The sequence below is a fragment of the Rhinolophus sinicus genome, chromosome 2, assembly GCF_057876585.1.
Source record: "Rhinolophus sinicus isolate RSI-liver-muscle chromosome 2, RSI-T2T, whole genome shotgun sequence".
In the NCBI taxonomy this organism is placed as follows: domain Eukaryota; kingdom Metazoa; phylum Chordata; class Mammalia; order Chiroptera; family Rhinolophidae; genus Rhinolophus; species Rhinolophus sinicus.
Window position 1 is genome coordinate 147,556,437 of NC_142502.1, and position 22,915 is coordinate 147,579,351.

Consider the following 22,915-nt stretch of genomic DNA (forward strand, 5'->3'; position numbering starts at 1 on the left):
ATCTGGAAAGTGACAATCCTATTTTGACAGTGCTGGCCATTCCTGGAGTGCCATATTCAGATGGAACATTCTACTTTAGGAGGAACAAGGACAAATGGGAAGGCATTTTGTGGTAGCCCACATCCTAATTTCCTGAAATTTGAATATGTAAACCCATGTTGGACTTCTGACCTAAAGAACTGTAAGGTAATACATTTTTGTTATTTAAAACCACTAAGTTTGTGGTAATTTGTGGCAGCAGCAATAGAAAATGAATACACATTTAGGGAAGCGCATTCAGAATGCTGAAGACACCTGAAACATGGTCACAGGAGCCACTGGGAGGAACTTGGGTTATTTAATTTGAAGAATAGATGATTTATTGGGATGAATTTGCTCTCCTTAAATATTTGAGGGGTTTTCTGCTGCAGAGGTAGAATTAGGAGGGAAATAGTTTTCAGCTGTAAGGAATTATCCAGAATAGGATAGACTGTTTTCAGGGATGGTGAGTTCCCTATCACCAGAATGTTTAACCCAAGGCTGGGCAACTGCTTAACATATATATAGAAGGAAGATGTGCACCATATAGTTGGTTAGACTAGAGATTTTGTTCAGCCTTGTCAACTCCAAGATCCTATATAGTTTGAAGGAAAACATTTAGTATAATAGTTACTTCTTTATGTTACCTTATATTCATGATTGATTCCTCTAAACTTCTACATCACATTAAATTAGTGCTACACTAAAATTACCATAGAATGAATGACTCAGACTTATGCTAATATTAGGCTAAACTTGCATTTATGGGAACAGCATTCCATGAAGTCCTTTTATTTTTTTTATTTTTTTTATTTATTTGTTTGTTTTTAAATTTTATTAGTTTCAGGTGCACAAGACAAAGCAATGCTTAGACGTTTATCATTTATATCCCACACATTGTGTCATGAAGTCTTTTTAAAAGTGAACATTTTGAAGTCCTTTTAATTCTTTTAGGTTTATCTTTACTAGTGAAGTCCAGTAGAGGGCAATATTGTTCTATCAGCTTGGCTTATTGGTTCTTCCTCGGAGGTATGTGTGGGAAATAGCTTGCTCACTCTACCGACTTTAAAAACATAGTCTCTAAATGTGACTTTGGTTGTATGAAAAACACCTACTTCTTGATATGCAAATTGATATGGTTGGCGTCTTATTTGTCAAATCAAACCTTTTTTCCTTTCATTTGTTACACTTTGTGGTATCTCCATGGTTTGTTCTAAGCACTATAAATTATAAACAGCCCTAAAAAGTAGCCAAAAAATAAAAGCAGTACCATTTCTATGGTAGCAGTTTATAGTTACAAAATTTTTTCTTAAAATCTGACAAATGGATATTCAAAAGACTTCGGATTTTTACTTAAATCTGTGGATTCTTAATCAGTTTGGGATCATCATCTCATTAAGAATATAAAGAAAATGTAAAAATGCACATATTCAAAAGTTTTGCATGTATTTATAGAGGCCTCTTAAACTGTCAGCCATTAATCTAGGATCTGTCTTAATTGGATACTCCAGTAATTTTCCCCCTGTGTAATTGATTTATGTGCTTACGTTTTCTGAAGAGCAGTGGTTTTCTAATTATGTTTAGCTCATAGGGCAGAATATGACAAAATTGCTTTGACTTCAAGTACAGAGAGCTACACTTTAAAGTTCACATTGTGCATACAGACCTGAGCTGGCTTTTTTCATTTATTAAACCGACTCTCTGATTTAGAATGTGTATTTTCTGCTTTTTGTTTATTTTCCATGACTTTCAATTTTTATTTTGTATGACAAGCACTGTGCCTAAATCAGTTTTTGTTCCCTGTCACTCACCATTTAAGACCAACTCAAGTTTCACTTTAATCAACAAACTTTTTCTGAGCTTACTAAGGAATTTTTAGAATTTGCCCAATTTTTTTGTTGGGTTTGTTGGTTAGAATCGGCTCCAGTCCTTCTGTCATCCACTTGTGCATGCAAAGCACATTTTTACAAAGTTGTTGAATAAGACACTGAAAAACACGCAAAATTATAGAGATCACTGTCTCTGCCCTTTCAGGATCTTTCAATAGACTCTTCATGAATGTGTTGGGGGGATAATAACCTTGTTAATGTTTTGGATATACAGGCTGTAACTTTTAAAGCCCTTCAGAGGATATGCAGCAACTCAAACTCATCTTCCTAATGAAAGATAACTCTAGTAGCATGACCCTGTGAGTACAAACCAGTATATGAAAGCCTGCATTATTAGAATCACAGAATCATAGATCTTGGTGATTACCTAAAACAGGGATCCAAGTTTTTTAGGGCACTCATTGAAAAGTGATAATAGGTATATGATTGTGACTTGTCAGTGCTCTGGTCATACCACTACCCCAGGTGTAAATCTGTTCATATTTATTGAGAATCCCGGGTAAAGGGTCCATGAGTTCCCAACCTTTGTATATGAGGTTATCCCCTTTTAATATTTGAAAGTTTAATGGATCCCCAGTATCTGTGAATTGGATGGAAGACATACTTGGATGATTTTTTTAGATCGAGACCACTTCACTGATCATATCACACACTCACCCTCATTTAAAGAGGAGAAAACTGAAGCTTGCCCAGTGTGTCACATTTATTGGAATTTGGGTTTACCTCCTCCACCACTTCATACTTCTTTTTCTTTTTTTAAACCACACCAACTAAAGAGTCATATTGTTTTTATTACATCATCATTTAAAAGCTATTCATATAAGTAACCTAAAGTATTGATATGATTGAAAACCTTGATTCTTTTTTCTGGTGAAATCTGCTTTTCTCTGAAAATGTTACTGTGAGTATCTGGGCAAAGATAATGTGAGAGGAACTAACTTGGGTGGGAAAAAAATAAAATAGATTTTATTTACAATTTTAAAATATAGATTTTATTTAAATGTCGTCTTGAAGCATACAAAAGGAAGTGAAATTGATAGAAAGGTGTCAATACAGGTAGCCCTTTTATTCTTATATTAAGAATCAGAATATAAAATGGTTTCCATTTAGAATTCAATTCATAGCTAGGATTTAAATTTTCTGTGAAGCTAGGGTGTTATGGTGTGTATTGACCATGTGGTATTCATTTGATATTATCGCTATAAGTTGATGTTAGAAACCATGAGACAGTGATTTTAGTAAGAATTTGGGTCATATTTCTGAAAGCATCACAGAAATCCTCTGCCTTTCAAGGAAGTGCACTCATGCCCTATTGAGTAAATTGGTAACCAGGCATAATGCTAAATTGGTATTCCAAAAAAACATTTTTTAATGTAGACATGTATTCAGGGCACTTCTGTGGAGTAACATTTTTAGTCATGATGTAACCCTAGTTACAAAAAGCTTACAAAGAATCTTATTTTACAAATAAAATTAAGATGTCCCACATGTGTGTTCTGAAGAGATTTTAATCACACTTGTTACAGGTGAATATTCAGATAAACAATATTCCATTAGCACAAGTGACGCTCTTTTTCCTGAGCCTGTGATATAGTTTGTCAATTGGTTAGCTTGTTGTACATCTGGATAAAGTCTTATTTCAGTTTGTTTAGTCTTTCATATTTTTCACATTTTAAGTAATTGCCTGATAAAAAAAAGCACAGATTACATGATGTGAGTTCTTGAAGTTGAAATCAATCCTAGACTTGAAGTATTTGCATTATCTTTTTAATAAGTTTTTGTTTTTATGTTCACCAGTGGTTAACCCTTTCCTTTTCCTCAGAGGTAATCACTGTCTTTACTCCTAAAACTAGAGTTTAAATGGGCCTGATTTTGAAAAATGGAATCATAACACAATTTATCTTTTGTATCTTGGCTTTTTTCATTTGATATTATTTTTAAGAGGTTCACCCATATTGTTATGTGGAACTGTAATTTGTTTTCATTGCTGTACAGTATTCAGTTGCATGAATATACTGTAGTTTATTCATACTACTATTAATGAATATTAAGGTCATTTCTAATTTTTGGCTACTTTCAACAGTGAAACCATAAATGTTCTTGTAGCTGTATTCTAATGCACATCTGCAGGAGTTTATCTAGGTTATATGTATGCCTATGAGTGGAATTGCTGAGTCATAAGGAATACATTTCTTTGACTTTACCACATTATGCCAAAGTGGTTGTACCAGTTTACATTCCCATCAACAGTGTATGAGAGTTACAGTTATTTTGCATCATCACTGACTCTTAGTTTTGAGAATATTTTTTATTTTAGTATTTCAGTGGGTATTGTTATCTCATTGTATGTGTTTGTTTTTACTTTATGAGTTATAATTATAAATAATAAACTGCACCCATTTAAAGGATATAGTTTTTGAGTTTTGACAGATGCATACACCTAAGTAACCATCACCACAATCAAGATTTAGAACATTCCCATCACTTCCAAAGTTTTCTTGTGCAGTTGAGTACTTTCACTCCCAGTTCTTGCCAACTACTGGTCTACTGTCAGATATTATAGATTAGTTTGCATTTTTTAAGAATTTCATGTAAATGGAAACATACATTATGTTATTTTTTTAAATCTGGTTTCTTTGACACAGCGTGATTTTGAGATCCATCCATGTTGTTGTAAATATCAGTAATTAATTCCTTTTTATTGCTTTTAATAGAGTTCCATTTTATTCCTTTTAACAGAGTTCCATTGTATGAACATATCACAATTTGTTTATCCATTCACCAGTTGATAGAAATGGGTTGTCCCAATTTTTGGTTATTATGAATAAAGCTAGTATGAACTTTTATGTACAATTCTTTGTGTGGGTATATGTTTTTATTTTTCTTGGGTAAATACCTTGGAGTAGAATATCTGGGCCCTAGGATAGATAATATGTTTAACTTTATGAGAAATTGCCAAACAATTTAAACTGGATTAACCAGTTTAAGTTTATATTCCACCATAGTATATGAGTGTTCCAGTTGTTTCACGTTCTTGCCAACCCTTGGTATTGCCATTCTTTTTCATTTGAGCCATTCTAGTGGGTGTATAGAGGTTGTGTATTTATTTTCCTGATGACTAATGATGTTGAACATCTTTTCATGTGCTTACTTGCCATTCATTTAGCTTTGTGAAGTCTCTTCATATTTGACTTTGTCAAATCTTTTGACTGTTTTTTAAAAATTGGGTGGTTTGTCTTCTTTTCATTGAGTTGTAAGAGTTCTTAATGCATTCCAGATACAAATTTTTATTATGTACATGTATTGCAAATATTTTCTCCCATACTGTAGCTTGTTCTTTAATTTTCTTAATGATAATTGTCAAAGACAAGAGTTTTTATTTTTGATAAAGTCCAATTCATCAGCCTTTTTTTTTTTTTTTTTTTTTTTTTTTAATGATTCATGTTATTTGTGCCCTGTCTAACAAATCTTTATGAGTTTTGGAGAATTCTCATTTATTATCTCTTTAAATGTTTCAGCTCTATTCTGCCTTTCCTCTTCTCCTGAGGTTCCAATTGCCTATATGTTAGACATCTTCACTGAATCTACTATGACTCTTAAATTCCCCTTTCTTCCTTCTTTGTTTGTTTGGTTTTCGTAATGTTAAATCCTTTAGATTCTATTGTATGATTTTGGGTATTGTCCTCTAACCTGTTTTCCAGTTCACTTATTCTCTTTTCAGCTATGTCTAATATTTTGTTAAACATCTCTACTGAGTTTTTAATTGCTGTTATTGAGTTTTTCATTTCCAGAACTCCCATTTGTTTAGTTTATGTAATTTTCTGTTAATAGTTTTCTGCCAAAGTGTTCAATAGTCTCATTTATTTATTTCCAGTTTTGTTGAGACATAATTGACATACAACAATACTCTCTTTTATTTTCCTGGATGTATTCAACATTACTTAACTTTTTTTCACATTGGGAGATTCTTATTAACTTTAATTGACATTGTTAATTTTGTCTGCCAAGTCCTTAAGAAATAAACCTTTATTTGATACAAATCTACAGGTTCTTCTCAATACCACATGATCATGAAAACTTGCCGTTATTGGTATCTTGTAATGATTAAAACAATGTTCAAATAATTAACATGTTACTTCACTGAAATACTTAAAAGAATATTCTGGGGAGTGTTTGAAAGCTCTGTTTATACAATAGTGATTGATATATTTAGTTAGGTATTTGGTGTTGAAGATAAACACTTCTTATATAAAACATTTTTAATACATTGCTCCACTAATGAAGCTAGTTATTAGATAATAGTATATTTCTAACACTGAAGAATAAAGCTTCATCTTCATATTTATTTTATTCATAGGACTCATATTGATGAAGAATGTTACATCCAACAATAATAAACTGTCATATTGCAAGTGTCATTCTCTAGAAGTGAAAAAAAAGTCTGCAACAAAAGAAACTAGATAACTGCATTACACGTTCTTTATATAAATAGCCCATTCTCACCAGTAAATGTAGACCAAATGCTTTGAAAAGTTTTTGTGCCTAGATGGAAATTATAATCTTCATACACTAAAGAGAAAATGAACAACAATAATACAGAACACAGTATTTTTATTTTTTTTTAATGATTATAGCACTTTTAACACCTTCAGCCGTCCATTGGATTCTCAGATCAGATTGGCAACTGAAATTTCACATCCACCTGGGCTTGGCGAAGGTCACTATTTCATAGAGTTTTACAACAATTTTAGCAGCTTCGTCCAAGTCTTCACAAGTAATAATTTTAAGTCCATTGTCTATTGTTACTGCCTTAGCATCATCAACTCATGTACCTTGTAACTGTACCACAAAACATGTTTTAATTTCCAGATCCTTTACTGCCATGACTATACCCTGTGCAATAACATCACACCGCATGATTCCTCCAAAAATGTTGAGCAGAATAGCCAGTACCTTTTTATCTGAAGTGATACGCTTAAATGCTTCTGTCACTTGATGGACTGTGGCACCACCAACAACATCAAGAAAGTTGGATGGAGTCCCGCCATGAAGTTTTTTATATTCCTTGTGGCCATAGCCAAGCCAGAACCTTTTACTAGATAGCCTATATTCTCATCGAAGCCAATGTAGTTGAGATCTGCCTTAGTTGAATCTTTGCCCCTTTCATCTTCCTGGGTCCAGTCCTAAAGGTCAAAGATTTTCTTCTGATGATATGCTGAATTAGAATCAAAATTGATCTTTGCATCCACATACAGCACAGCTCTGAATCCTCTACCATTGGATTTATTTCTACCATGGTTGCTTCCATTTCAGAAAAAGGTTGTAACATTGGACCATGTTTTCTGCTGCAGAATCACAACATTAGGTGGAAATTCCGTCTTTGCAAGACGGACAGCTTGTTCATTTTTGATGCCTTCTACAACAGCAATAGGATCTTTAACTATGGTCTCAGGAGACTCTGCAGCAACATCTTCAATGTTGGCACCACTTTGAGAACTTCCTATTAGCACAGGACCTTGAAAAGGCCATTGTTGTTGCAAAGTAGTAGTATTCTCTCCTGGGATATCTTCACTCACAAACCAGTACTTGATTGCAAATTCTGCCCTTTTCTCCTGTTTGCTTGGTAAACAACTTTTCCCCAATCATTAGTGAGGAAACAGGTTTTGCTTCTTCTGGAGAGAGAACTATATCTTCACTCCTCCTTTGATGCCACTTTCCAATGTTCCTTTTCCTCTGCCACCAGCTAAAACCTGTGCCTTTATCACATCTTTTGAACATAATTTTTTGGCAGTTGCATTGCATTAGCTTCATCTGGTGACTTACCCACGTGTCCTTTGGGAACAGTTACTCCAGCATCTTGCAACAATTCCATACTCATGTGTTCGTATAGTAAGAGATGTCTTTGTTATTGCTGCTGTACTTGGAATTCATAGTTAGTAAACAATCCACAATTTCCCAGAATCTGTGTGTCAGTCCCTAGCATTGCCCAGGATGTGTGGCTCCTAAGGATGGTGGCAGCGGCCAACAACTGACTGTAGAATAAGGAGGCTGCCATTTCTGAGTCCAAACTTGACTTTTCGGTGCTGTGTGCAAGCCAATATTACTTAAATTTTAAAGTTTTTCCCAGATAAGAAAAAGCTAAAGGAGTTATAACCACATATCTATCAACATTTACTTTAAATGTAAATGGATTAAATGTTCCAATCAAAAGATGGGTGGCTGAATAAATAAAAAAATAAGACTCTTATATATGCTGCCTACAAGGAACTCACTTCACCTCAAAAGACACATACAGATTGAAAGTAAAGGGATGCAAAAAGATATTTCATGAAAATGGAAACAAACAAAAAAACCTGGGGTAGCAATACTTATATCCGACAAAATAGACTTTAAAACAAAGGCTATAAAAAGAGACAAAGATGGACCCAGCAATTCCACTTCTGGGCATTTATCCGAAGAAACCCAAAACACTAACTTGAAAAGACATATGCATCCATATGTTCACTGCAGCATTATTTATAATAGCCAAGATATGGAAGCAACCTAAGTGTCCATCAATAGATGATTGTATAAAGAAATATATATATATATATATATGTCATCTAACTGCAGGGCGTGCGGTGGGGATTTGAGGATCTACTTCTTTCCTATTTTTCAAACAGATTTCAATCAATCTTATTTTGCTCCTCCTACCCCTACTTCCAGAATTCCTTTTGCTGTTCATTCTCAAACTTTTGCTGATTGTGGAGTATCATCTTGCCCTGCTGCCAGTTTAGGAACCCCAGCTTTTTTGGGGGTCTGCTAAGTCATTTACCACTCCTTTGTCTGCTTTCCAGCTTCCAAATAGTTGCTATTCCCTACACTCTCACTGTTCCCATCCTGGTGGATTTTATGCACTTTTAACAAATCTCTTTACTGTTGTTTTAGAGGATTAACAAAAGTTCATCCCTGAATTTAATCTTCTCTCTTTACCTACAAGTCCAAATATATTTATTTATTTTTAAGATATAATTTTTGCATTTCTCATTTAAATTTTTATTATAATTACGTTATTTTTATTTACTACATTAAAAAAATCACCAAAACCAAAGTATACTGACTTGTTTCTTTCATCTGTGAGGTTAGAAATACTTTTTTGCACTATAACAATCGTAGTGGAAATCTATCAATTTAGTTTATATTTTACAAGTTAATTATACAGAAGAATATGAAAAGAAAACATATGAAAAAATATTTACAGCAGTTAATAGTAGGATTCACACCCAATGGTAACCCTTAGAATGTCTGCAGATTTTAAGGTTATGTAACAGAGTGGGTACAAAAAATTCATTACCAATTAGATTCATAAGTGTATTTACTAAATTTTTAAAAGATTTTTAAAAAATTATTATTGGGGAAGGGGAACAGGACTTTATTGGGGAACAGTGTGTACGTCCAGGACTTTTTTCCAAGTCAAGTTGTTGTCCTTTCAATCTTAGTTGTGGAAGGCGCCATTCAGCTCCAGGTCCAGTTGCCGTTGTTAATTGCAGGGGGCTGGGCGCAGCCCACCATGCCTTGCGGGAGTCGAGGAGTCGAACCAGCAACCTTGTGGTTGAAAGCCCACTGGCCCATGTGGGAATCGAACCTGCAGCCTTCGGCATTAGGAGCACGGAGCTCCAAGCTCCAACCGCCTGAGCCACAGGGCCGGCCCCAGTAATCATTTTTGACATGTCATGTACTTTAGGTCTTTTTTATTTGTTTAGTTATTTTAGCCTCTATTTTTATATCATATTGTACAAATTAGTGGTGGTGTATGAATAGCTCATCACACTGCCATTCTCTAGAAATGTACTTGAAATTTCCCACACACCAAAGCTGTCATTTGATTTTGCTTTTAGACAGATCTTCACCAAATTATTCTTAGGAATCTGTGGTTCCCTTTTTCTTCTTTCTCTCTCACTGTCTCGATCTCTGTCTTTCCCCACTCCCTACTACCCTCTCCCTCCCTTTCTCACTTCCTTCCTTCCTAATACTACATCAGGTGTCTTAATAAAGATATTAGCAGGATTTACACTGGACAGGGTTTAAGGTCCAAGGGGCCACTGCCTTTCTCATTTCGTCAGTGTCGTACTGCATTTTGTTGTTGGGTGTATGGTCCGATCTGTCTTGATCACTTACCTTTATGTCTTGCTCACCTGTTAACCAGCATCCACGGCTAGAAACTGGCCCACTGCAGATGCTGTTCCAGTCTCAGATTCACAACAAAATTTTTAAAATATCACCTTCTTTAAACTTTTAGACTAAAACTAGAACTGAAAGTTTGGAAGGGACAAGGGTTAAGGAAATCCCCTTTTATGTTCAATGTGCTTCAAGAAGTAGCTTAATAGATTTTTTTAAATTACTAAACAGTCAGGATACCCATATTATAAAAACAACAGTTAACATTTTTTGGGGGTAGAATATCTCCATTAAACTTCCAATTATACAAGAAACAGCATTCTCCCTGTTTTACAGATGAGGAAACAGCACCAAAAGGACACTTAATTGCCCCATAGCACTAGCTGCTAAGTAGAAAGAGAACTTGAACCCAATTCTTTCTATCTTGGAATTGCATATTTTTTCCAGGATACTTTATGATCTCCTTTCCATCTTGGTTCTGACTACTTAGGCAAGCCCCTGGAAAGAAAAGCAGATGACAGGCACGCTAACCCTTAACAGATCAGAGGATAAAACAGATCAATTTATTCTTTACTTGGAAAGAATTTCTTTGAAGTTTTTAGTGCATTGCTTTTATAAATTTAGAAAGACAAATATCAATAGCTTGACATATAACTTTATTATATTTTTCAAATTATAATAAAATTCATTAACTTGGAGAAAGATTTTTCTTTAAAACGAGATGATATATGGTGTGTGTGTGTGTGTGTGTGTGTGTGTGTGTGTGTGTGTGTATGTTTTACAGTTTACAGAGCATGCATTCATTCTGTCATCAACATCTCTAAAGGTAGCTATTGTATTGATGGGGAATGAGGTTTACATTAAAAGAAATGGGCAACTTTTCTCTTCGAATTGATGAAAATTTTGATAAGCATTTCCAAATTGCCCTCCTAAAAGATGGTACCAGTTTACAACAGTGTATTGCAACTTCATACCCTTCCCAACTGGGAATTATTATACTCTTTTGTATTTTCTAGCCTGCGTGCAAAAATTGTCTAGTTTTAATTTGCACTTATTTGATTTTCAAGTATAGTTTTACATCTTTTTATATGTTTACTAACCGTAAGAGTTTCTTCTTATCTGGTTATTTGGCTTTTCAAAATTAATTAGTTAAGAGCTCTTTGGACATAATGGTTATTAATCTTTAATCTATTTTATTTCTTCTAGCCTGTCATATGTCATTTACCTTTGTTTATGATCATTCAACAAACTTAAATTTCTAATTTTTTCCCCCCACACCTTCCTTATGCCCCACCGTCCATGTCTTTGGACACCTCCAAATGCCTCAAACTATCTGGGCCCAATTCACAACCTCTCTCCAAGACCCAGACCATTGTCAGAGAGGACCTAGTCTACAGGGTATCCAGGCCTGGGGATTGGTTAGCAACATTCCTTGAATTTTTCTGCCTTATTCCTGGATGGAGGGGTGGTGCTTGGAGAGATGGACTTTACAGAGCATTGCTGGTGGCACATTTCTTAAAGGGGAAGCACAGTCTCTGCTTCTGCTTCCCCACCAACAATGCTTCAGGCCAGGAGTGAGAATTTATTTTAATATACTAGCCAAGTCCCTTGTTCCCTCTGGCCTCGGTTTCCCCATCACTAAAGGAGGTAGGGTGTACTGGATTACATGTTTCTAAGAGAAACATTCAAGAACACAGGGTCCTTATCTCCCAGTGCTCCCCTGAGGCCCGGCAGAGCTGAGAATAAGCTTCAGCGATGACAGAGGCCCCGGAGAACAGAGGGAGACCCGCAGGAGGGGACCCTCTTTCTGTCACCCCTCTCCCCATTCTACCCCATCCCACCCTGACTCACTTGCAGTACAGCACTCCCTCAGGAGGTAAATCTGGGATGTCCCCTAAGGCCAGACTCTTGAAAACTGTGTTCAAGCTGGTGTGCTCCTGGGCAGAGGAACACAGCTTTGAGAAGGAGGCAAGGGTTATTTGGGTGCCTGCTTGCCGACCACCCTTCCCGCTGAGCTCCTAGAGCTTGCCGACTGACGACCCTGCGGCCCAGAGCTGTGTCCAGTGCTAGCTCCTTCCTGATTGCCTCCTCTCAAGGCCTCGAGGTCCCCCAGGAAGCAGACCAGGGTGCAGGTCATGTTGTCCAGGCCGCCCGAGACAAGGTGGAGGAAGGAGAGCCTGGTTGAATGCCCCAGCACAAGGCTCCATGCCCTTGGAAGCAGAGCTCCCGAACAATGCCTGTGTTCTTAAATTTCTAATTTTTATGGAACTTTTTGTCTAGAAACCAATTTCTCTACATTTAAAAAAAAATTCTTTGTTTAGGTCTTTTGATTGGTTGTAGTTTTTATCTTACATTTTATAAATTTATTCCTATGTGTTTTGGGTTTTTTTGTTTTAACATGTTTTCATTCTAATTGCAATTGGAGTGGGATTTTTTTTTTCATAACATTTTCTATTTGGTTATTAGGAAAGTAATGTGTATGATTGTGTGTTGATATTTATCTTGTAACTTCTTAACTTACTAGTCTCTATTATTAATGCTAGTGGTTTTGTAGTTGATTCATCTAGGTATGCAATTACCTTATTTACAAATAATGGTAATTATTATATGTATGTGCATGTACGTGGTTGTATACATATGTATGTATGTATGTGCGTATCTTATCTCAGAATTGACTAGGATCTCCAAAGCATGTTACATGTTTTGTGTTGATCCTGGTGACCTTTGTGTTGACCCTCAGTGACAGAAATATTTCTAGTTTTAATATTAAGTGTACTGTTAACTCTTTTCTAATAGGTATTTTTTATGTATTTAAGGAAGTTTGGTTTTATTCCAAGTTTAGTAAGTTTTTAAATCAGAAATGGAGGGAACAGGTAGTAAACTGACTTTCTATGTGGAAGGACCATATATAATTATCTGAAAGTTTTTCCTCAGAAACTATCCAGTTTCTCCAAAGAAGAATCCTCTAATCCTCCAGAGAAAGGTATAAGCTGAGCTGCCTGAGTATGCAGAGCAGAGTAGGGAAGGGACTACAGGTCTCTATTCAGACTGAACCCTTCTGTTTTTCCTTGTAAGCCTTCACTCCAGCCATCCTCTTGCGAGGGGCTCCTGAGGGTAGGTACCATGAGTTCAGTTTACAAGAGTATAAATCTTCTGCTCTTGCTTCGTGTCAGGGAGGGCACCTGGGAGTCAATGCGTTCCTTCTACAAGCCTTCGACCACTCCCCCTCTGTAGCCCCACGTTGTACCCTCTGTTGTTTTATGCCTCCAGTCCTCAGCGTTGCTGATTCGGAGGGCAGTGCTGGGATCTCCTTTTGCTCACACTTAGGGGTCAGCTTCCTGGGCTCTGCCACTTTCTACCCTGTGTCCCTTTTCTGTCTTCATATATCGAGACTTGGGGTGATGAATTGTTTTCTTGTTTCATTATAGGTGGAGTTTCTTTTTTCTGTTTCTCATTCTCTATCTTATTTTAAGATGATTTTCAGAGGACAGGTGGGCAGAAAGGGCTTTTCCCCCCACCATCTTAAAGCTAGAAGTCTGACGATTTTATAATAACAAATTCCTTTAGTATATTTAAAAAGAAATATCTAAACAATTAATTTAAAAATAGTCAAATAATTTCTTATCCCTAAGAATCTATTTAGTGCAAATAAAGTTCAACACACAAAATGATTCCAGTCTTGTAATTTTCCTGTGATAACTTGGACTAATTTTAAACTAGTTCTCTTTATAGAGTTTTTGAGTTATTTATTGAAGTGACTTTTTTCAACATTGTTAGATTCTCAACAATTGACAATTAATATGTCTCCTTGGAATTTCAAAACTTAAAATTTACTTTTAAAAGCTGTTTTTCTTGGTAGTAGTTTTGAAGTGAACTTGTATTTGTAATTTTTGAAATTGAGCCAGTTGATAACATTGAAATCTCTTGAACCTGCAAGTTCACTTTATGTTAACTGGTATTTCAGTGAGGATGCCAGTTCTCTAAAATCAAATTCTAGGAGGAAATACATTTGCCAAACCCAGTTGTTAACAGATATTTGTTGAGATGCCTTTGCTTCACTGATGTTACTAACTCTACAGTTACCTGAAATTCAGTTGCCAATTAGCGTGTGACACTAAAGGACAAGACTGAGCCATATCTGTCCTTATATCTATCCCAGAGCCATTCATTCATTGCACCTGCTCTGTCTTCTGATCTGCCTCCCCACCATCACTCCTACCCCACCTTCCCACCCCCATAGAACTTCCTCTTGTGATTATTTCCAATCAAATCCTTCAGAGCTAGGCAAACATCAGCACCTAGAGTATTGCAAAATGCAATAGAAATTCTCCTTCTTAAAACTCACAACACAGAAATAGCAATTCTCCTAGGAACTGGGACAGTAGAGCTGCTGTACAACCTAACTTTAACCTGCAGATTCCATCTATATTTGCTGCTTTGTCTTTGCTTTTCCCTTTGCCTTGTCAAAAATGAAACGTTCAACCTTTTTAATGCTGTCCAACAACAGTAAGAAGAGCTGGAGTTAAAAGGTCTTATGTCTCACTTCCTTTTCTTTTTTCTCAACCTTGTAGGGAAAGATAATGTAGAGATTTTGTAGAGGTTTTTATAGAGCTGACATAAGTTTTATTCATCATAAGAGATACCCAGACTCAGTCTGTTAGTCATTTCATCACAGGTCTGATATCAGAGACTCCAGGAAAAGAAGAGTGGGCTTGAGGCAGGGAGGTGGTGGAGGTGAGATGTGGAGGTAAGGAGACTGGGGGTGAGAAGAGGTGGGGGAGGAGTCTTCAACTCAGCTACCCTGGTTCCCCGAAAATAAGACCTAGCAGGACAATCAGCTCTAATGCGTCTTTTGGAGCAAAAATTAACATAAGATCCAGTCATATTATATTATATTATGTTATATTACATTATATTATATTATGGTATACCCAGTCTTATAGTAAAATAAGACTGGGTCTTATTGCTCCAAAAGACACATTAGAGCTGATTGTCCTGCTAGGTCTTATTTTCAGGGAAACACGGAGGGTGGTAAGAGTCCCACAGTGGTTAATGGAGTGTACTGTCCCATCCTCTCTTACCTTTCTCTTTTTGCTACCGCACTTGACATCAAACCTGACACAAGGTGAGGAGCTGGCTCTGGAGGGGTAGATGCTCAAAGTTGTAGCAGACTGGGGAGTGGGGAGGAGGAGGAGGAGAAGGAAATCTTAGGCAGTTGTGCTGGGTAAGAAAGAAGAGGGAAGAAGAGTTTTTATTGTTGCTAACTTTATTATTGAACCTAGTTCCCCATTGGCTATTTGTGTGCAAGAAAAATACATAAATGTGTATATGTATGCATGTGTGTATGTTGGGAGAAGAGGGAAGAGGGGTAATAACCCTAACTGCCATTTCCCTGTTGTCATTTCCCTGTTGGTACAAGTCTATACAGTGGTACCTCAGTTTTTGAACATCTCCGTTGTCGAACATTTCAGTTTACGAACACCGTAAATTTTATGGATCTATGGTATCATTAGATAGTAAAATTTATGCTAAATTTGCAGTTTTAGGGGTTGATTTTGAAGGTCTGGATTAATCCACTTTGCATTACTTTGTATGGGGAAACCATGCCTCGGTTTTTGAATGTTTCAGAACTCGAACGGTCTTCCGGAATGGATTACGTTAGAAAACTGAGGTACCACTTTATTTGTATTGTCTATTACAAGTGAGTCCAAGAGATGTGTAGGATTCAAAGGACTTTAGCGTTTTAAGGACATTATTGGTAATTTAGCAACCTCAACATCACTGCTAATCACCAAGTTTTGTTGGCTGTGAGCTCATTATCTCTTAAAGCTGCCTACTCTTCTCCATCCCCATCAGCACTGCCATAATAAACAATTTCTTGCTTGAATTATTGCTTTAGTATACCACATGTCTTCATTTCCCTTAGTTCCCATTTTCCTCCTCTAATTCACACTGCAACCAGAGTAGGCATTCCTGAAGACAAATACGATTATGCCACTCCTTTGCTTAAAATCCTTCTGTGGCACTGTGTTGCTTTCAGCGAAAAATCTAAACCCCTTAGCATAGGTATAGTAGTTCTGTGATCTAAGTCCTGCTTCCTCCTTTCCACTCCCAGCCACATGTCCTCAGCTCCGTAGGGACCACTGACTCATAGTTCCCAGAACCTTCGTGATGCTCTCTGGTGTTTGCACCATAGGGTTTTCTTTATTTGGAACATACGTTCCCCATTCTACTCAGTTAATTCTAAGTTACTAATCCTTCAGAACTCAGATTATGTGTCACTTCTCCTATAAGACTGAGCTGAGGATGTCTTACATGTTCCCTCTAAATATATCCCTGTCATAGCTACCACCTTTCAGTATTTTTATTTTTATCAATATTATTAATTTTTATTATTAAAGTTTATTATCCTTTTACTCGCCTTTATTTTCTCTTAGTTCATAGGTTCCCTTATGGGCAGAGACTGGTCTTTCATCTCTGATTCTCAGTGAAGATCTCACCACAGGCAGCTACTCCCAAATAATGAAGTGTTGAGCCCCTTCATGTTATAAGTTGAGAAACCAACGTGCAGAAAGATAAGACACCACCTTGCAAGTGATCACATAATATTTAGAGGCAGAGCCTGCCTTTTAGTCTAGCGTTTGTTTCCCTTTATCAGAAATTACAGACGCAGGTGTCTATAAGGGCCAGATCGGCAGCAGATATGAGAAAAGTAGACTGTCTTTTTCACAATCATTCAGTCATTCTTCTGGAACATGTGCTTTTTTCACACTATTTTCCCAAGTATGATAAAGAAATATTTTGAAGGGAAATAAAGAAATACCAGAAGTATTTTATTTTCCTTTTAAGCTACCACATGAGAAAACTGATAGTGTGAAGGTGATGGTTATACTGGGCCATGGGAGGGACTCTGTGGATACGTAAATGAGGCATTTCTCATGTTAGGGTTTCAGTCATTGGATTCATGGCCTCGCTTGACACACAAAACCTGCTGATCTTTCCGGTTTCATTTCTAGCTGGTGAATGTCTGCTCACCTCTGTGCACACATACGACATGCCCTAAGCTCCAACTTTCCTGAATCGTAGTTCCCCAAAATGCCATTTGTAGTGCCTCTCTTCCTCTCTCTGTCCTTCCTTCCTGCCATCTCAATCCCTGGCCCTCTATCACCTACTCTCATTGTGTGATGCTGGCTGAGCACCCACCCTCAGAACTCGAAGCTCAGAAGCCATTCCCAGTCATAGGCTTTCCACGGTGTGTGTGTGTGTGTGTGTGTGTGTGTGTGTGTGTGTGTGTGTGTCCAGAGTATACAGGCACTTGAGCAAGTATGTTATTCAACTGCCCCATTTAGGACTTGCTTAGAAGTCTCTACTAATGGAGAGCTCAGGATTAAATTGTGTGGTTCCTGAATTTTCAGGAGGTGACATCCTGCCTTTGCTATCAAATTTGATTCAACTTGAGAACTTTAATGCCATTTGGATCTGTTGGGGAGAAAGAATTAAATTGCTTACTCTAGAGAATGATTTTTTTCCCACTGACTAAGGAATAGACATTTATTAAAATTATCGTGGTGACCTGAAAGGAAAAAATGTACTCCTTTTTCCTCAGCAGAAGCAGGTTGAAGGCATTATTAGCATGTGGTAAAAATGGAATAATTGAGCAACGCTGATGTCTTTGGGATTCAGCTTCCAGCCCCTGCTGTGTGATTAGTTCTGTCTAACCTGCTGGCGTGCTTGAGCAGGGAGCCTGCAGAGGGTTAGGAAGGAACAACCCTTTAGTAGATCTCAGGTACGGAAGACATTTAATTTAATTTTACATGTTACACATAGTAATCTGGTTTCCCTTGGCAACCTCCAGTTCTGCCCTACTTTATATAATACGAGGATGACAGGAAACATTGCAGACTTCATGGCATCACCTGGAAGCGAATGTTGAGAACAGAGTTTGCCTCAAAAGAGGAGAGGAAAACAGGTCACTAAAAAAGGACAGCAGAGTCTGAGTCCCCTTAAAGAAGGGACAGATAGTTATCTATAGCTCAGATACCTAAGAGGATTTAATTGATGAGGAAGGTTCCAGAACTACCTATAATAGAGGAGTTTGGCATTTAATGGAAAAGGATCAAGTCTTGTATATATTTTAAGGGATAATAATTTTATTATTTATGAATTGCCTTGAGATAAGGTTTTAATTTTTAAACGACAATAATAGCAGTTATTAAGTACATGCCAGGAGTCTTACTTGGTTCCTTACATACACAATTTCATTAAATCTTTACAATGTTCCTGCAAGAGGAGTATTAATATCCTCTTATAGATGACAAAACAAGTATTTATTGATCTCTTAAAGTATGAAAGCCCAAAGTATGGAAACTTTGACTACAAGGTTTCAGCTTGAGGAGATCATTATTCATTTTTTCTGTGATCTCCAAGTCCTATAAGTCTGAATAGCCTCTATTACAAAAGAGTATACTATGTCCATTAAAAAATGGCCTTTAGCCATCCAGAAAAGCTTAAATTACCGTCCTCTGTTCTAACTCTCATTTTACACATTAGGAAATTGAGTGCCAGAAATTTAGTAAAGCCCAAAGCTAGGTCTTCTGACTACTAGTAGATTGTGTATTAGGTTGGTGCAAAAGTAATTGTGGTTTAAAAGTTTTAAAATAATGGCAAAAACCACAATTACTTTTGTACAACCTAATATTATACCAAGCTCATACACTTTCAAAGAGGGCTTGAGTAAATGGAAGGAAAGATGGAAGGGGTCTGTAGTACTATCAATGGTACTAAGTTGAACTAACAAAGGAAACAAACTAAAAAATCAAAAGGTACTGAGGAGACATTTAGGCATTGGGAACAGTTCTAGTTCTTACCTAGCTAGTGATTAATTTATTCTGCTTGGCTCATGTCTGAAGGAAGTAGTGCACCTCATGTTTCTGAATGATCAAATGAGGTTTGACAATTAAGTTTGCGAACTTGCCACCATGTGCTTACATTGGCAGCACTGTACAAATAGCTCGGTAAGGTTTCATAACCTTGGTCTCACAGCTATGTTCGTGTCGATGTGTAGCAGTGTCTTTCTGAGTGGCGTTCATTACTGTTGTTGCATGTTTTTGTGTGCTGACACAAGAATGTCTGAGCTTGAATTAGAGCAACGAACAAACAGTAAATGTCTTGTTAAACTTGGAAAGAGTGGAAGTGAAATCAGGGCATGTTAGTCACAATTTATGGGGATAATGCAATGAAGAAAACGGCAGTGTACAAATGGATTAAATGTTTTTCTGATGGGAGAGAACGTGTCACTGAAGAAGAGAGGTTAGGGTGGCCAGTAATGAGCAGAACTGATGAAAACATTGCAGAAATTCATTGAATTGTGCGTCAAAATCATCGGCTAACTGTAAGAAGCATAGCAGACCAAGTAAACATCAATAGAGAAACAGTTAGGAAAATCTTAACTGAAAATCTTGAGGAAGGTGTGTGCAAAAATGGTCCTGAAAGAGCTCATCGATGAACAAAAGCAAAGGAGAGTCGAAGTTTGCCAAGACCTTTCGGAGAGGCAAGATGATGTTTTGGGCTGTGTTATCGCTGGTGATGAAACATGGGTGTACCAATACAACCCTGAAACAAAGCGTCAAAGTGCACAATGGAAGTCAGCCAGTTCTCCAGGACCAAAAAAGTTCCGTCAGTCCAAATCAAGAGTCAAAACGATGTTGCTAACCTTTTTGACATCAGAGGGATTATTCATTATGAATTTGTACCAACTGGACAAACAGTTAATCAGGTTTGGAAGTGCTGAAAAGGCTGCGTTAAAAAGTTAGATGAAAACGAACTGAACTTTTTGCCAACAATTCATGACTCTTGCATCACGACAATGCACCAGCTCACATGGCACTGTCTGTAAGCTGTTTTTAGCCAGTAAACAAATAACTGTATTGGAACACCCTCCCTACTCACCTGATCTGGCCCCCAATGACTTCTTTCTTTACCTGAAGATAAAGGAAATATTGAAAGGAAGACATTTTGATGACATTCAGGACATCAAGGGTAATATGACGACAGCTCTGATGGCCATTCCAGAAAAAGAGTTCCAAAATTGCTTTGAAGGGTGAACTAGGCGCTGGTGTCAGTGCATAGCTTCCCAAGGGGAGTACTTTAAAGGTGACCATAGTGATATTCAGCAATGAGGTATGTAGCACTTTTTCTAGAATGAGTTCGTGAACTTAATTGTCAGACCTCCTAAGTCTACATAAGTATCTAGTGCACTGGTCATTTGAAGTTTAAAAGGACAGGGTCCACCTGTGAACCACCTATGCCCTGTGTGTGTAGATGATAGATGGATGGATAGATAGATAGATAGATAGATAGATAGATAGAGCTAGGTCTTGAGATGGATGTGAGTGATAACTGGCCATTTTTGTGACATGTAGAAGCAGAGACTACATGTGTTTTATTGACTTACACATGTATGCTTCTGTCATCTTCACAAAATGCCATTACTGAGGCAGGACATGTCATTACCTTTCTTTAAAGTGAAAGCTGTGGGGGTCTAACGACAAACTGAGACATCTTAGTGTCACACACTTATTATTCAATGCATTTTATGTGAATTTCATTTAATCCTCATAATGACCGTGATTGTGAATGATATTTCTTCATTTTAGCAATTTTTTCAATTTTCTATTAATCCTTCCCAGAACAGGATTCTCCCTAACATTTTATTATGAGTATTTTCAAATATATAGTAAAGTTGAAAGAATGGTACAGTTAACACCCATATACCCACCTAGATTCTACAATTTACTTTTTTCTATATTTGCTTTATTATATATCTAGCCATCAATTTATCTACCCACTCATCTTAGTTTTTGTTGTATTCCAAAGTGAGTTGCAGACATTAGTGCATTTTACTCCTAAACACATTGTGTATATCATTAATTAGATAGAGTAAAAATGCGTTAGCCCTATTCAAAGAACAAAAACAAAGATGGAGCAATCAGATGGCTCAGTTGGTTACAGCGCGAGCTCTGAACAACAGGGTTGCTGGTTTGATTCCCATGTGGGCCAGTGAGCTGCGCCCTCCACAACTAGATTGAAGGATGACTTGGAGTTGATGGCCCCTAGAGAAACACACTTTGTTCCCCAATATTCCCCAATAAAATTAAAAACAAAAACAAAACCTAAAACAAAAAGAAAAATTGAGACTTCAGTTCTCTGTTTTAGGCACATAGTATGTACTCAGTCACTTTGGGCCTTTCCCTATGAAATAGTAGGATATTTTAAGAATAAATGTAAGCTACCCATGTTAAAAAAAAACATGTACCTCATTAATGAGAAATAGAAATCTGTAGGGAGGTGGGGGATACCCCTGCTGAATTCCTAAGCCACAGCAAGCCAGCATTGAAAGTGGCATCTCACCTCATTTCTGATTTTAAATGAGGTTGAGGTCACTGCCACATTTCTGAACACTAACTTTTCTCCCAAAAAGGGAGTTTGATTAGCAAATTAGTTAAGCACTTTAGTAATGATATTGGAACTTAATTTCAATAAACATTTTTTTCCCTTTTCTTTCTGGGTGTGACTAAATTGCCTACAGCATGCTGCATGGTTGCTGGTAAAACAGGAAATGGGGTAAGTAATTTAGGTAGGGAATTTTTACTACCATTTAAATATAAGCTACCTGATTCTTTTTTTTTTTTTTTTTTAGCTACCTGATTCTTAAAGTACTTTTACTACTACTATCTCTTTTTTTTAGAGTGAGTTCACTAGCTACTAGAGAACTTGGCACAAAAAATTTTTTATTGTATAAATTTAGGTGTCAACCTTATTTGTTTTATTTACATAGCATATTAATAGTCTATAAAAATGGATTCACTTTTTTTGTAGATTTAACCTGAATGTAAATGCATACTTTATATTTATTAGTCACTTATATAATGTAGTTTGGCAAGTTATTTTAAAAGAAGAAATTTTATACTGATCTTAGAAACCAATTATGAAATTCGTTATGCTATAAAAGATACAAAATAAAACAGTGAAAGCAGAACAGCAGTGAGTTTATACATAGATAAGACATAGAAAACATAGGTCCACAGTCCTTAATCTGAAACCCTTCAGGGCCAGATGTGTTTGTTTTGGAATTTAGAATCTTTTAGATTTTGGAAATGTAAAATGGTGTTAAATACCATATATAACATACCTTTCCCCTCCAGGACCTGGAGTGGAACAATATAATCAAACACATTAATATTTCTACAGTGAAACATATGAATATTCACACTAAGTTTGATAAAGTCTCTAAACAGCCTCACACATTTAAGTCATGGTTTCATTGCCAACTGTGTTAAGAAAAATATCTTTAATTTTCTGGAGCTTTTTGGATTTTGAAACTAAAAAGTTTTATACTAATATAAAAAGGGCCATGTGACTGTTGGACGTTCCTGTGTACTCTAGAGAGAAAACTCCAGAGAGAAATGTAGATTTCTGTATTAGAATCTCATGCTTGGTTAAGTGATTTATGAAAAACAATAATTGGTTTGGCTTTCTTAATTTTTTATAGTCACATCTTTATTTTTAAAAGGGTATTACCACGTATTTATCAAAGGGTTTGGGTCTTAGGTTATGTTAAATTCGTCTCAAATGCTTGTGATTCTGTCATAATAAAATGTGATCCTATGTTTGAGAAATTTTTTAGTGTAGTCAGGACGTGCTGTTTTCTAAATGTTTCCAGTTTCCATCCACCTTGCTTGTGAGTTGTTATTCGTTACTGAACGAGTCTGAAATAAGCCTAGTTTTCACTAAAGATATCTTATTCAATATAGAGCTACTGGCACAGAAAAAAATATAGAACACTAACCTTC

The 22,915-nt window shown here is 36.5% G+C and overlaps 1 protein-coding gene and 1 pseudogene across 8 annotated transcripts in view; one reads left to right on the forward strand and one right to left on the reverse strand.

Moving 5' to 3' along the window:
* The window catches only part of PUS10 (pseudouridine synthase 10), a 63,711-nt gene that overhangs the window by 13,306 nt on the left and 27,490 nt on the right, over positions 1-22,915 (forward strand). For 7 of the 8 annotated variants that reach the window (XM_088796142.1, XM_088796143.1, XM_088796138.1 and 4 more), the window contains one exon: positions 21,652-21,686. The exons of the other annotated variant lie outside the window; for it this stretch is intronic. In XM_088796142.1, the coding sequence (XP_088652268.1) occupies positions 21,652-21,686 (35 nt within the window). The remainder of the gene's footprint in view (positions 1-21,651; positions 21,687-22,915) is intronic. 8 annotated transcript variants of the gene reach the window in all.
* Positions 6,237-7,962, reverse strand: LOC109437926 (succinate--CoA ligase [ADP-forming] subunit beta, mitochondrial pseudogene; annotated as a pseudogene).